At 37.9% G+C, this 14,057-nt stretch overlaps 1 protein-coding gene across 1 annotated transcript in view; it reads right to left on the bottom strand.

Annotated features, from left to right (window-relative positions):
- Positions 1 to 1,477: 1,477 nt before the first annotated feature.
- DCAF7 (DDB1 and CUL4 associated factor 7) overlaps positions 1,478 to 14,057 on the bottom strand; it is a 35,588-nt gene continuing 23,008 nt past the window's right edge. The window contains exons 5-7 of the mRNA XM_069076248.1: positions 9,482 to 9,691; positions 6,285 to 6,402; positions 1,478 to 2,651 (exon numbers count right to left, since the gene is read on the bottom strand). Of these exons, the coding sequence (XP_068932349.1) occupies positions 2,479 to 2,651; positions 6,285 to 6,402; positions 9,482 to 9,691 (501 nt within the window). The 3' untranslated portion in view covers positions 1,478 to 2,478. The remainder of the gene's footprint in view (positions 2,652 to 6,284; positions 6,403 to 9,481; positions 9,692 to 14,057) is intronic.

Here is a 14,057-nt window from a genome sequence, read left to right as displayed (position 1 = left end):
GGAAGAACGGCTAAAACCGAATGACAATATTCTTGGTTAGAGCAAGAATAATGAGTATAGAGGACAAAATATCAATAAAAATAATTTTTGGCTTTAAAAAGTTTAACCACCTTTGTTCAAATATATTCCTTGCTATCCATTTTTAACCTATGTTCCTTTTAGCCTCTAGTTACCACCAAATTTTCTTATCAATAATTCTAGGTATAAGCTGAGGTAGGGTAAGGAATCTTAATCCAGAGCTCAGCTAAGCCAGGTACCTTCTTTCCTTGTGTTTAGCATAAACATGCAGCAGACACCTACAACACTGAGTTCCATTTTAGTCACAATTCCACTGGAAGGTACTGACTACCTCACCTCCAATAACGTGCAACACAAAGCAACCAAGGTCAGTCAGGATTCAAGGTCTTAAGTAAAAACCTGACTTCATCATCGTCATCAAAAAATTACAAGTTAGATGTAAAGAGGATTTTGGAGAGAATTGTCTACTCTAAACTCACAGATGATTTGAACACAAACCTTGGAATAAATATGGAAAAGAATTTTATGTACAAAAAGCCACAAAATCAGAAATTAAAATGACTTTAGGGAGAGGTCTCAAAGGAATCTTTCTTTTAACAAGTCTATCTGTAATAAAGAAAATGAACTATGCCCTTTACATCACATACATAACTCCCTCTGAATAAGACAGTTCTATCAAGATTCTCTAAGTGTCCTATAGAGCAAAGTAAGCTGTTTAATTTCTCAGTAGCAAATGATGACGGAATAGCAGGAGTACACAAGAACTCAAAAGTTCAAATACTGACTGTTATTTTCAGATAGCAATCAGTGGGTAATGCCTCAAAGTTCTCTGAAGTTCTCCAAAAACTCCGTAAAACAAATCCATCCCCAGTAATCTTTCAACAGGAGAGTCCCACATAATTCTCATTCTGTGGTATAAACTCAAATGACTAGAAACCAATACATGCAGCTTACAAACCATAATACTTTCCAGATGTTCAGCAAGGTGGGGGAGGATATTGGTGTCTAAGATTCTTTTAGTCACTTTCTTAGTGGATTGGGACTTTAAGTGTGGCATGGACTAATTAGGTATCTCTTATATGGGACCTTATTTATGAATTAAAGTGCAGTATCAAGTTATTTTCAAGAAGGAACTTCATCTCCTGTAGAATTCAGTCTCCAAAGCTGTCAACACACCACATTATATGTTATATGCCACATTAAATTAAACAAAAAGAAGTCTGATTTAAGAGATTATTCTTGCCAATCAAACAAGATATAAAATGGGAAGCTTTGAGATGTGTGTCCTGGCAGGAAACAACATTATGATACTACTGGAATTCAGCAAAATTTTCCAAACTGGAAATCTACCCCAAACTTAGTTTTTCTTTTTTGTTGTTGTTTTACTGACAACATTCCCCTGAGAGCAAAGGTGTCAAACACATAGCCAGTGGCCTAGATGGCCCAAACCAGATTAAAATGTAATTGAGAAATATTTAACAAAACAAATAAAAATACAATAAAACACAGATAACAATACATTTTAAAACTCTGTCCATATGCAGCCTACAGGGATCCTTATGCACAGATTAGTGGTCCCATTTCTATTTAAGTTTGACACCTCTGGCTTAGAGGATGGGCTCCTATCTGTCCAAGCCCTAATACTTTTCCCTTAGGAACCAGGTAAGAAAGGATGAAAGTACTACTTAAATTTGCAACATAAAACCTCACACAATCTTTTTTGGAGGCAGGGATCCCTTGCTTGAACAGAGCTAAGTTAAGACAAAGGTGTGACAAATAAGATGAACAAGTTTGTTCAGGTCAGATTCATATAGCTCAGACAATATCCCAACAAAGCATGGAAGCTGCCCGATGAGCTCAAAGCAGATCAGGCCCAATTGTGGACCTTGCAAGGCAAAGGGCAGAAGCAGAAACAGAAAGGACTCAATAACAAAGGAAGAATTAGGAAGAGAAAATTCATTTCATAAAAACTCAGTCAACAGATTAAAAAAAATACAAACTTGAAATGTATTAAAGACAGCAAATGACAAAAGGAGAGACTCCTTCAAAATTGGTATTTTCTTTCCATTTAAGAGCTAACAAGTGAACTGGATTTGTTGCCTCAGGCAGCTGACAGATACAGATATATGCAGTAGATTAACACAAATACAGCTAGTGCTTATAACGCTCATTAACACAACAGCTGACAAACAAATATACAGAAATTTTTAATTGAGAAAACAAGGGAGAATAGGGGAGAAGAAGAAACCCAACCTCAGAGGCCAAGGAGGCTCCACACATCACTGTGTTCCGAGTCCAGCACAGGCAACGGGGAGACTGGCAAGAAACTCCTAGAGCAGCTTCTGGGAACAGTGGATGCAAAGCAACAAAAGACATACTGGCCACTGGAAACTTGTTCTTACTTTGGGGACAGGGATGGGGCAGAAAACATAGCCCCTGCCTCTTCGGCATGGACTCCCATTAAACTCTCAGTATCTCCAGACAGTTGTTGTAGCAGATGGCTATCCAGTCAGGCTGAGTTGATGCCCACTGTACATTGTTGATTTCACCTTCTGCTGTGTAGGCTAAGATAGGGTCCTCGATGGCTCGGGGCATTTGCTGGATATCCCAGATGAGAGCCTGATGGTCATCCGCTAAGACAAGTAAAAACAATAAATTAGGTCAAAACTCAGGCAAGACACAAAGATATTATAGTCATCATTGCCCAAGGAATTAGAATGGGTTGTTCCCAGATCAATTTCAAGAACTCAAGGCAAAGACATTAGTCTCAATCTCCTTCTCAGAAAAGCCTCGTAAGACTTCAGAGCTACTGGCTTTTTAAATTTTACCTGAGCATACCAAAATTAAAATTAAATTTTAAAATTAATTAATTTATTTTTTGTTTTCAATCTTCCCTAAGTTTTAAATTTTCTCCCCAAGATGGCATGCAATGTGATATGGCTCTATATATACATTCCTATTAAACACATTTTCATATTAGTCATGTTGCATAGAAGAATTATAAAGAATGGGAGAGACCATGAAAAAGAAAAACAAAACAAAAAAGAAAATAATTTGCTTTGCTCTACATTCTGACTCCATAGTTCTTTCTTTGGATGTGGATGGCATTTACCATTACAAGTCCTTTGGAACTGTTAAGTCTATCAAAAATCAGTCACTGCACACTGTGACTGTTTCTGTGAACAATGTTCTCCTGATTCTGCTCATTTCACTCAGCATTCATTCATATAAATCTTTCCAGGATTTTCTGAAGTTTGCCTATTCATTTCTTATAGCACAGTAGTATTCCATTACATTCATATACCACAACTTGTTCAGCTATACCCCAATTGAAGGGCATTCCCTCAATTTCCAGTTCTTGGCCACCAAAAAAAGAGCTACTATAAATTATTTGTGTACATGTGGGTCCTTTTCCCATTTTTATGATCTTTTTGGATACAGCCCTAGAGGTGGTATTGCTGGGTCAAAGGGGTATGCACACTTTTATAGCCCTTTGGGCATAGTTCTAAATTGCTCTCTAGAATGCTTGGATTGGCTCACAGCTCCACCAAAAATGAAACAGTGTTCCAATTTTCGCACATCCCTTCCAACATTTATCATTTTCCTGTTTTATCATGTTAGCCAATTCGATAGGTGTGATGTGGTACCTAAGAGTTGTTTTGATTTGCATCTCTCTAATCAATGGTTGATTTAGAACATTTTTTTCATATCACTATAGATAGCTTTAATTTCTTCCTCTGAAAACTGCCTGTTCATATCCTTTGACCACTTATCAACTGGGGAATGATTTATATTCTTATGAATTTGACTCAGTTTTCTATGTACTTTAGAAACGAGGCCTGGGGGTAGCTAGGTGGAATACCAGTCCCACAATCAGGAGGACTTGAGTTCAAATCCGGCATCAGACATTTAACACTTACTACCCGTGTGACTTTGGGCAAGTCACTTAACCCCAAATGCCCAGACTTCCCCCCTCCAAAAAGCAAAAAAAAAAAAAAAAAAGGAAAAGAAATGAGGCCTTAGGGTAGCTAGGTGGCACAAGGAGTAGAGCACTGGCCCTGGAGTCAGGAGGCCATGGGTTCAAATCCAGCCTCAGAAACTTCTCTCTCTCTCTCTCACACAGACACAGACACAGACACACACGCTTTGTGACCTTGGCCAAGTCACTTAATCCCAATTGCCCTACTCTCCACCCTCCAAAAAAAAAAAAGAAATGAGGCCTTTATCAGAGACACTAGTTGTAAAAATTCTTTCCCAGTTTTCTGTTTTCCTCCTAATCTTGGTTGCACTGGCTTTGTTTGTGCAAAAACTTTTTTAATGTAATCAAAATTATCCAATTTACATTTCATAATATTCTCTATCTCTTTTTTGGTCATAAATTCTGCCAATTCTCCATAAATCTGACAGATAAACTATTCCTTGCTCCCCTAATTTGTTTATAGTATCAGCCTTTGTACTTAAACTGTGTACCCATTTGGACTTTATTTTGGTACATGGTGTCAAATGTTGGTCTATGCCCAGTTTCTGCTATACAATTTTCCAGTTTTCCCAGAAGTTTTTGTCAAATAGAGAATTCTTATTCCAGAAGCTGGGGTCTCTGGGTTTATCAAACAGTAGATTGCTAGGGGAAACCCTTTTTAGATCCAAAGGTGACCTAAGAAAACTCCAACTAAAACTTTTACTAAAGTGCTAACTGTAGGCAATACTGAACTTTTTACCAAGGCAGTGAGTGTGATAGATTTACCTCTCCATTTTAAGTCTAAGAAAAATCTGAGGGCTATAAAATATAATAAAGTTGGATATTTTGCAACTTGTAGTAAGAATATCAGGACGGAGCACTAAATATTTCCCTCACTCAAGTAAATTGTCTAATATTCTCATCTCACCAAAGGACCATGCTGACAAATTGTTCCAAGGGGTAAAGGCCCATAGATTTGTAAGAGAAAAGTATCCTTTCCAGTCACAGTAAAGAAGAGACATTCCCTGGGACCTTTTATTCTCTAAGAGTACTCTCTACATCCCTACCTCATTCTAATTTAAAAAAAAAAATACAACTACCATAGGCAACTCAACACATTTGTTACCTAACTTTGAAACCAAAAATTAAAACACAAATCCTTTAGAGACAGCAAATAAATTGCTCCTAAGGATGTAAAGGAAAAGATTACTAAAAGGTAGTCAAACTCTAAGAAACTGAAAAACCCAGTGATGTTCTGGAGAACAGATAAAGAAAAATACTTTCCTTCTCTCAATAAGAAGGCAAGAGCCCAACTAGAGCAGTCTGTTTTCTACAATGTCAGCCCACAGTCACTGTATCAGGTATTTTTGCTTGTTTTCTTTGGGTTCAATTTGGCAGAGAGAATATTTCCAGAAATGAATTACAGAAAAACAAATGGCAGCAATAGATTGCAATTGCTCCTGTATCCTATATGGTTCATATAAATATGAGCTACTATTCTCTTAGAAGCTAGTAACAGAGAGAGACAAAGTTTAATGAACTTTCCCACTTTGAAAATTCCATGTAAAACACTACAGTGACGTCTTTTACTAGGTAATTGAAGTGATGAGCTCTCTACTACTGATGAGAAACTATGCCACAAAGGAAAATGATGGACCAAAAAAAAAAAAAATCCAGAAGTTGAAACTCCTGAATTCGTCAACATTTCCCCCAAATGACTCAAAGGTAAGCTAAAACATTAGCATTTTTAAAGTGGTAATCCTTCAGGCTTGGTAAATACCAAAGTAAGAATTAGAAAGTACATTCGACTACTGTCTAAGTATATTCTGGGCCACAGTTAACATTCAGAGCTCTACAATGGGTCAAACCTAAGGCAGATAATTTAATTCGGCAGGGTCCCAAGTCAGTTCTTATATAGCCCCAAAGGAACCTCTTTCCTACCCTGACAGATATGAATGTCCAGACAAAATACCTGCTACTTATGTGAACGTGGGCAAGTGACTAAACCTTTTTGGGCCTCGGTTTCCTAAACTATGAAAAAAGAGTGCTAGACTAGATGCCCCTGAAGTCTCTATCAATTCTAAATCTATGTTTTTATATTATATGCTGAAATGGTACATTCTAAGTGTAAGATTCTGAAAAGAAGGCTTAGTACCATTTTACAAGTGTGAGGAAAGTCCTGGTTAAATTACTTTAAATAACTTATGTAACAGAAACTCACTGTTTTATTACATCAATTATAGTTTCAAGGGGAAAAAAAGACAGAAACTCTCCCTGGCCCCATCTTGCTTTCTCCCCACATGATTACCTGCAGTACAGATGTGGCAAGATGAATGTGGAGCCCAGGCAATGCCATTGACACATGCTCGGTGGTTGTTTAACCTGGCAACAGGAGTGCAGGGAACTCGCACATCCAAAATTACCACCTGTAGGAAAGGGTAAATAAACAATAGTATTAACATCAGTGTGAGGAAGAAAAAAAAATACAGAATACAAAAGGAAACATTTCTTTTTTAAAAGATTTTTCTCTTTCTTATTTTTTTAGTTTACATCATTCATTTCCGCAAGATTTTGAGTTACAAATTTTCTCCCCATTTTCCCCCTACCCGCCACCCCAAAACAGTGATCCCACTGAATATCCCTACCCCCAATCTGCTCTCTCCTATATCTTCCCCCATCCCGCCTCCAACTTTCCAATAGGGCATGGTGGATCTCTATGTCCCAGTACCTGTATATCTTATTTCCCAGTTAAAACATTTTTTCTACATATTTTTCTTTTTTTCCTTTTCCAAATGCTTTATTAACTTCTGATTTACATCATTCATTTCTGCCAGATTTTGAGTTACAAAATTTCTCCCTGTTTTTCCCTTACCCACAAAATAGCAATCCCACAGGATATCCCCTCCTCCAATCTGCTCTCTCCCATATCTTCTCCCATACCCCCTTCGACTTTTCCAGTAGGGCATGGTGGATCTTTATGCCAAAGTGCTTGTATATCTTATTTCCCAATTACATGTAAAATAGTATTATAATAGTGTATATAGATATATAGATAATTTTAAACATTTGATTTTAAAACTTTGAATTCCAGATTCATTCCCTTCCTCCCTTATCACCCACCCTTACTGGGGAGATAAGTAGTTCAGTATAGGTTGTACATGTGTAGCTAATGCAAAACATTGACATAGAAGATATATTGTAAAAGACTGACTATATTTCCCTCTCTACTATCCCACCTCCCACTTGTTCTACTCTCTACTTTGATCCTGTCCCCTTTTCAAAAGTGGGTGCTTCCAACTTCCCTCCCCCCCAGCCTACCCTCCCTTTCATCATCCCCTTCCCCCCTACTCTTCTGTAGGGTGAGATACCCTATGTAGTGTATATTTCATTCTCTCCCCCAGCCAAATTCAATGAGAATAAGGCTGACCCATTCCCTTTTGCCTTCCTATTCTTCCCTTCCATTGTAACCATTTTCCCTTGCCTCTTCTAAATGAGGTATTTCTTTCTATTTCTTTCCATCTCCTCTCATTATATTCCTCTCTCACCTCTTAATTTCACCTTTTAAGTATCATCCCTTCATATTAAATTAGACCTGTGCCCTCTATCTAAGTATACCTGTAAACATATATACACACATTCACATTATGTATTCATATGCCTGTATACCCTCCAATATAGCTATACACACACACACACACACACACACACACATTTCTATTCCCTTCAACTATTTTCATACTGAGAAAAGTTTCATCAGTTATAATTATCGTTTTTCCATGGAATGTTAATAGTTCAACTTTAATAAGTGGCTTCTGATTTCTTTTCCTTATTTACCTTCTCAAGCTTCTCTTGTTTCTTGTATCTGAATGTCAAATTTTCTATTCAACTCTGGTTTTTTCATTAAGAATGCTTGAAAGTCCTCTATTCCACTGAATGACCATATTTTCCCCTGAAACATGTCAGTTTTGCTGGGTAGGTGATTCTTGGTTTTAATCCCAGCTCCTTTGCCCTCTGGAATATCATATTCCAGCCCGTTTGATCCCTGATTGTGTTTTCACAATATTCAAACTGTTTCTTCCTAGCTGCTTGTAATATTCTCTCCTTGATCTGGGAATTTTGGAACCTGGATATAATATTCCTAAGAGTTTTCTTTTTCAGGTGATTGGTGGATTCTTTCAACCTCTATTTTGCCTTCTGGTTCTAAAACAGCAGGACAATTTTCCTTGAGAATTTCTTGGAGGATGATTTCTAGGCTCTTTCTTTGATCATGGCTTTCAGGTAGTCCAATAATTTTTAAATTATCTCTCCTGGATCTATTTTCCAGGTCAGTGGTTTTTCCCATGAGATATTTCACACTGCCTTCTATTCTTTCATTTGTTTGGATTTGTTTAACAGCATCTTGATTTCTCTTAATGGCACTAGCTTCCCTTTGCTCCATTCTAAATCTGAGGGAATGATTCTCTTCAGTGAGCTCTTTTTCCACCTAGCAAATTTGGCTTTGAGCCTCTTTTGCCATTTGAGTTGTCTGTTTTTTAAGGTGTGATTTTCCTCAGTCAGACTGTTGACTCTCATTTTGTAATTTTCTTGCATTGTTCTCATTTCTCTTCCCAATTTTTCCTCCACTTTTCTTATCTGCTTGTTAAGGTCCTCTAATACCAGCTCGTATTTTCCTTTGAAGCTTTTGGTGTAGGAGTTCTGACTTCACTGTCTTCCTCCTGTTCCATGCTTTGCTCCTTTTTGTCTCCAAAATAGGAGTCTAATGTTGGAATCTTCTGTCTGCTTTGTTTCCTTTGCCTGGTCATGTCGCCCCTCAGTCACTTGACCCCTGGGCTTTTTGCCACAGTAGGACTCTTTCTTTCTTCCCTTCCTCTTCTATATACATGGGCAAATTTGCATTGCATAAAAATTGCTTTGTGTAGAGGTCTGCTATGGTTCTTAAAGTTACATACTGCATTTTATGCTATAAGGTAAGGGCAGGAGTAAGTAACAAGTGCAGGGAATTTGCTGTTGCATACCCCATTTAGCTGCCTATGACAGGAATTATGTGCATACTTAAGAGCTTAAGGTACCAAAGGTTGGTTTTTGCCAAAGGAGTCCCAAAAAACAGCCAAAATTTTCACTTGCATTTAGACAATGTGGAAGAAAATGGAAATCCTGTTTGTGGTGACATTAACATTGTGCTATACACAGCTGTTACTGCTTTATCTCATCTCTAACTGTAACTCATTTCTTTTTTCAAAGGATAGGATGCAGAAAGGAAGGGTCATGTCTATTTCAGCTGGGTGAACAAAGAAGGTGCCTGGATTAAAAAAAAATCTTTCCCAAATGATCACAAGCTTACTCATCAAAATTATAGCAGAGGACTAGAAGAAGGATTTTTTGGCTGTGATTTCCAGTCCACGAAATCAAGGTGCAATGGATTATTCGGAGTAAACTGAATTAGTGGGACAGAACCTCTGCAAACCTAGCAGACTTAGTAAGTTCCCACAAGGAAGAAGAACTTACCTCCATTCCATCCATGGCCATTGTGGCTAGATAGTTAGGGTCCTGCTTGTTCCAGCAGAGACGTAGCAGGGGGTGATGCTGTGGGTCTTCATAAATGATGGTACTGTGTTCCAGGTGGCGGAGATCAAACATCCTCACAGAACCATCTGCACCCACTGAAGCAAACATGTCCCTGCCGCCCCCGGCCCGACTAAATGCAATGTCATAGACCTGCTCAGAGATGAGAAAAAACTGTCAGAATCAAGACTAGCTCTCTTTTTCTTCCAGCAGGGAAATATGTAATCTCTAGGTCATCCGAGTACCAGTGGACTAACTCTGTTAGACTTTGACACAATAGAGGTAAACACTATGCAAATGGAGAGTGTGAAATAAGCTCTCCTGCTGTGAGATATAGAACCCAAGACTAAGCCTAACGACAGTCTACAGGCCACAGACCATTCCACTAGCACTTTCCTCCCTGCCTCACCCCCTAACCAAGGGCAGATAGCCTGCTGTCCTTTATGGCATAAATATTTCAAACATTATTCTTCATACCTGGAACATAGTTGGGAGCAGGGCGTGTAACCAATCTCTGCCTTACTGTCAGATTAACAAATTTATACTGAGGACTAAAATTCCTTAATGTGTAATGGGTTTCACTTGTTTGGGCTTAGAAAAATAGTCCCAGAGAGTCCATGACTAAAATACCAATAACAATATTAATACTGAGGATCACAGAATGAGATGGAGATGTAGTAGTCTCATCAGCTTAACAGCAGAAAAACTGAAAAATGAGAGCAATGAAGACTAATAACCATCCTAATTCTATTGTAAAATTGCTAACAATGAATTATTCACATGGAGGTGAAAGAAGCAGATTCAAATCGTAATTTTATTTTTTAGATGTTTCTATATTCACAAACATATTTAAGCATTTCATCTTTTCCTATGACACAGAATCCTTTATTTTAAATTATGTCCATTATTCTTATTTTATGCTTATTTCACTTCCCTGGAAGTGGAAAGGAGGGGGAATAGTACTTGAGTGACGCCTTAGAAAACAGTAGGAAGTCAGAATTAGTAACCTGAGTCAGGAAAATCTTCATCAGTCACTGGTTCCATGCTTAATAGTCATCTCTGCTACGTACATGAGCTGAGAGCTAGGAATTGTCTTTAAGATCTTTACGAATAGGAAATTAGTGGGTGGCCCAAAAGATACACATGGGCTTTGAAATAAGAAGAAAACAGAGTCTTCTTATATGGCTCTCTAGAAGAGCTGATGTGATGCATACAGACCAAGGTTAAAAGGTTTCGATTCACCACAGAGGCCACATGACCACTTGAGGCTAATAGTTCTAACGGGTAGAACTAGCCTGAATAAGTAGATAATGTGATTCAGACAAACCAAAAAAGAAAGTAACAAAAGCATAAAAGACGGGTTAAAAATTTCAGGTGTCCTAAGCCTTAGACAACCCCAGAAAAATGTGAATATATATCCAAAGTTGGTGAAGGATGGCCTAAAGTCAAGGACAGGAATCTTTGGAATCAAATCAGGCAGTGTCATAATTAAGGAAGACAAAAGGAAAATGAGCAAAAGCCAGGAAAGCTAAGAAGTTAAAGTACAGCCTAAAGCTACAAGATGTGGAGCTCACATCTTTAAGTTAAAATTAGGAAAAAGATACTTAGAGGAACTGAGGATGCTATTATATCTGCAAATAGGCTCTGGTAAGAAATTAGGATATCATCTGATCTGAAATTTCAGTTGGTGCGAACCTAAATTATCTTGGACTAAAAGTTTGCAGATCTTTTTCATCCAACTAGATAGAAATAAGGGATCAGATCTTTGACACTGCATTAATCACACAGATCTATAGCTAGATTATGTGTTCTTAATCTTTTTTGTATAGTTAATAGCTAGGCATTTATATAGTACTTTAAGATTTCCAAGTGTTTTACCAACATTGTCCCATTTTATCCTTCCAACAACTCTGTGAATAGGTGCTATCATTATCCCCATTATATCAATTAGAAAACTAGGGTGGTTAAGTGACTTGCTCAGGGTCACAGCTATTAAGTGTCTTAGGCTGGATTTGAACTCAGATCTTCCTGACCTCTTAGTCCTGTGCTCTATCCACTGTACTACCCAGTTGCCATGGACTGTTTTGGTAGTCTGTTGAACCCATGGATTCTTCAGCATATTATTATTACATTACATTACAAAGGAAATTAATTATAAATATATTTTAAAAATCAGTTTATGGACTGAGTTAGCTGTTAAAGACAGCATAAGGATTGGACCTATAATTCACTAGTCTGAAGAAGTCCTAGGTGAGGAAATTCCCTGGATTAACGCAGAATGACAACTTCTCTGCAACTTCCATCTTAGAAAATTGCCAAGGGCACTGAGAAATTAGGTGACTTGCCCAGAATCACAGTCAGTAAGTGTCAGAGATAAGACCTGAACCTGGGTCTCCTGAGATCTAGGGAGCCTACATTCCTTTCAGATGTTAAAAGTTAGGGATCATAAATGCACATTCTATAAACTAGCTCATGTCTCTGTTTTTATATAATGGTTTTTTTTGTTTGCCTTGCCTTTATTTCCTAGTATAATACTTCTAAAAAACTTTGTCTCAGTTCCACAAAAAGAAAAATACTGATTTTACAACAACTTAGTCAGGACTGAAGTCATGGGATTCAGTATATCACTAAAAGTTTGGAGCAGATGTGAAAGCAGCAAAGTGAGCAGTTTCAGAGTCTGTGGAAAGTGAGAAGAGCTAAGATGTTAACAGGAAAAACTAGAAGGGAAATCTAGGAAATAACTGTGGATGAGCATGGCACAAAAAGAAGAGGAGGGAGGAGACCAGAAATGCAGTACTGAGTACAACTATGTCATACAGTAGAGGAAGAAAAAAACAGCCACATTCTCTAATGTTAGGGGGAAGAGAAATAGCTAAAGAAGTAATACAATCAGACATCAATTATGAGAACTGCACAATTACTGAAATAGTTGTTAATGCTAACAAGTTCAGTATCTGGATAAAATACACTAATTACCAGGAGAACACAAATTCAGAAGCTATAAATCATGGCTCTTGACCATGCTCATCCCTAAGGCCAATGGCAAGAGAAGCTTGGTCGGCTGTTAAGTTACTTCAATGCTATGTTTACCAGTCACGAGATCTTCCAAAAGAGGGTCTCCATCAGCCCTATGACTTTATCTGGGAAGCACTTTAACAAAAATCCAGTTGGTAAGAAAAAGCCCCTAAAACCAAGATAGAAAGAGACCCAAGGTTCCCTGATTTTAACATGGAAGGAAAAATAATAGTTCCAAAGCTACCAGGAGACTCGGATCAATGTCCACAGAGTAGCTATTCTCTAGTTTAGCTTCTTCTAGGCCACTAGTCCAACGAAGTCACTGCAGGCTGTCAAGATAAAGAAATCTTTGCTTTGAGGCCTAGAAGCTTGTCCTCAAGTGTTCTCAGTTGGGCAGACATTTAACCTGAGGGTAACCTGATAAAAGTTGAGCCATCTTATAACAAAAATCTTACTGTTAGAAGTCAGAGAGAGGTAAGACCCAGGGGAAAGAACAATGGACTTGAAATCAAAAAAGACTTCCAGCTCAACCACTTACATGACCTCAGAAAAGTTACATCACCTTTGTGAGCCTCTCATTTTCACATCTGTAAAATGAGGGGACAGGCTAGATAATCTCTAGGGTCCCTTCTAACTGTTTTCATTAACTAGAGAAAAATGAAAAGGCTGGCCTTTTATTAGTAGCCTACTCCCCATAGTAACCAAGAATCTGAAGTCTCTGCTTCAAGATTTAAAGCACAGCTCTTCAGAAGAGACATTTAATGCCATATTCTGGCAGCTTAAGATAAAATGAGAAAGAAAAACAAATGCTGTACAAGGAAATCAAAGTAGGCAGGTGAGTAGTCACAAGAGTAAACATTTTTAAGATAGCCTCCAAACTACTCTAGAAAAATGCTTGAATTTCAATAACTACTTTTGTCAAAAAAAGTTATCCCTGTCTCTACTCATACTGATACAGAAATGTCAAAATGGATTTAAGTTTAAATAGGAATACAATAGCTATTAAGTGAACAAAAAAATCTATAAAAACTTATCTAGAGGGGAAAAAAGCAATGGTTAAGGCTAGTCTGTCAAAAATTTATTTTTTGTCCAAATACCAGGTTTCATTAAGTTGATTACTTCTATACCAAAGTTACTGAAAAATGCTGCTTACAACAAGGTTTTAGTCATGAGAGGCCCCAATTTGACTTTAACATAGCAGAAAAAGCCTGTTTCAAAAAAGTTATAACTTCTTGCTTAAAGCAGCTACTCCAAAAATTGTAGTTTTTTTTGGTTAATACATTTAAGAAATATATCTGTGGGGGGCGGCTAGGTGGCGCAGTGAATACAGCACCAGCCCTGGAGTCAGGAGGACCTGAGTTAAAATCCAGCCTCAGACACAACACAAAAACTAGCTGTGTGACCTTGGGCAAGTCACTTAACCCCAGTTGCCCTCCAAAAAACAAAGAAGGAGGGAGGGAGGGAAGGAGGGAAGGAGGGAAGGAGGGAAGGAAGGAAGGAAGGA

The sequence above is a fragment of the Petaurus breviceps genome, unplaced genomic scaffold (genome assembly GCF_028583685.1).
Source record: "Petaurus breviceps papuanus isolate PSGF00001 unplaced genomic scaffold, PetGlider_PUasm1.0 90925, whole genome shotgun sequence".
Classification (NCBI taxonomy): domain Eukaryota; kingdom Metazoa; phylum Chordata; class Mammalia; order Diprotodontia; family Petauridae; genus Petaurus; species Petaurus breviceps.
This window is presented reverse-complemented; position numbering and strand designations above follow the sequence as displayed.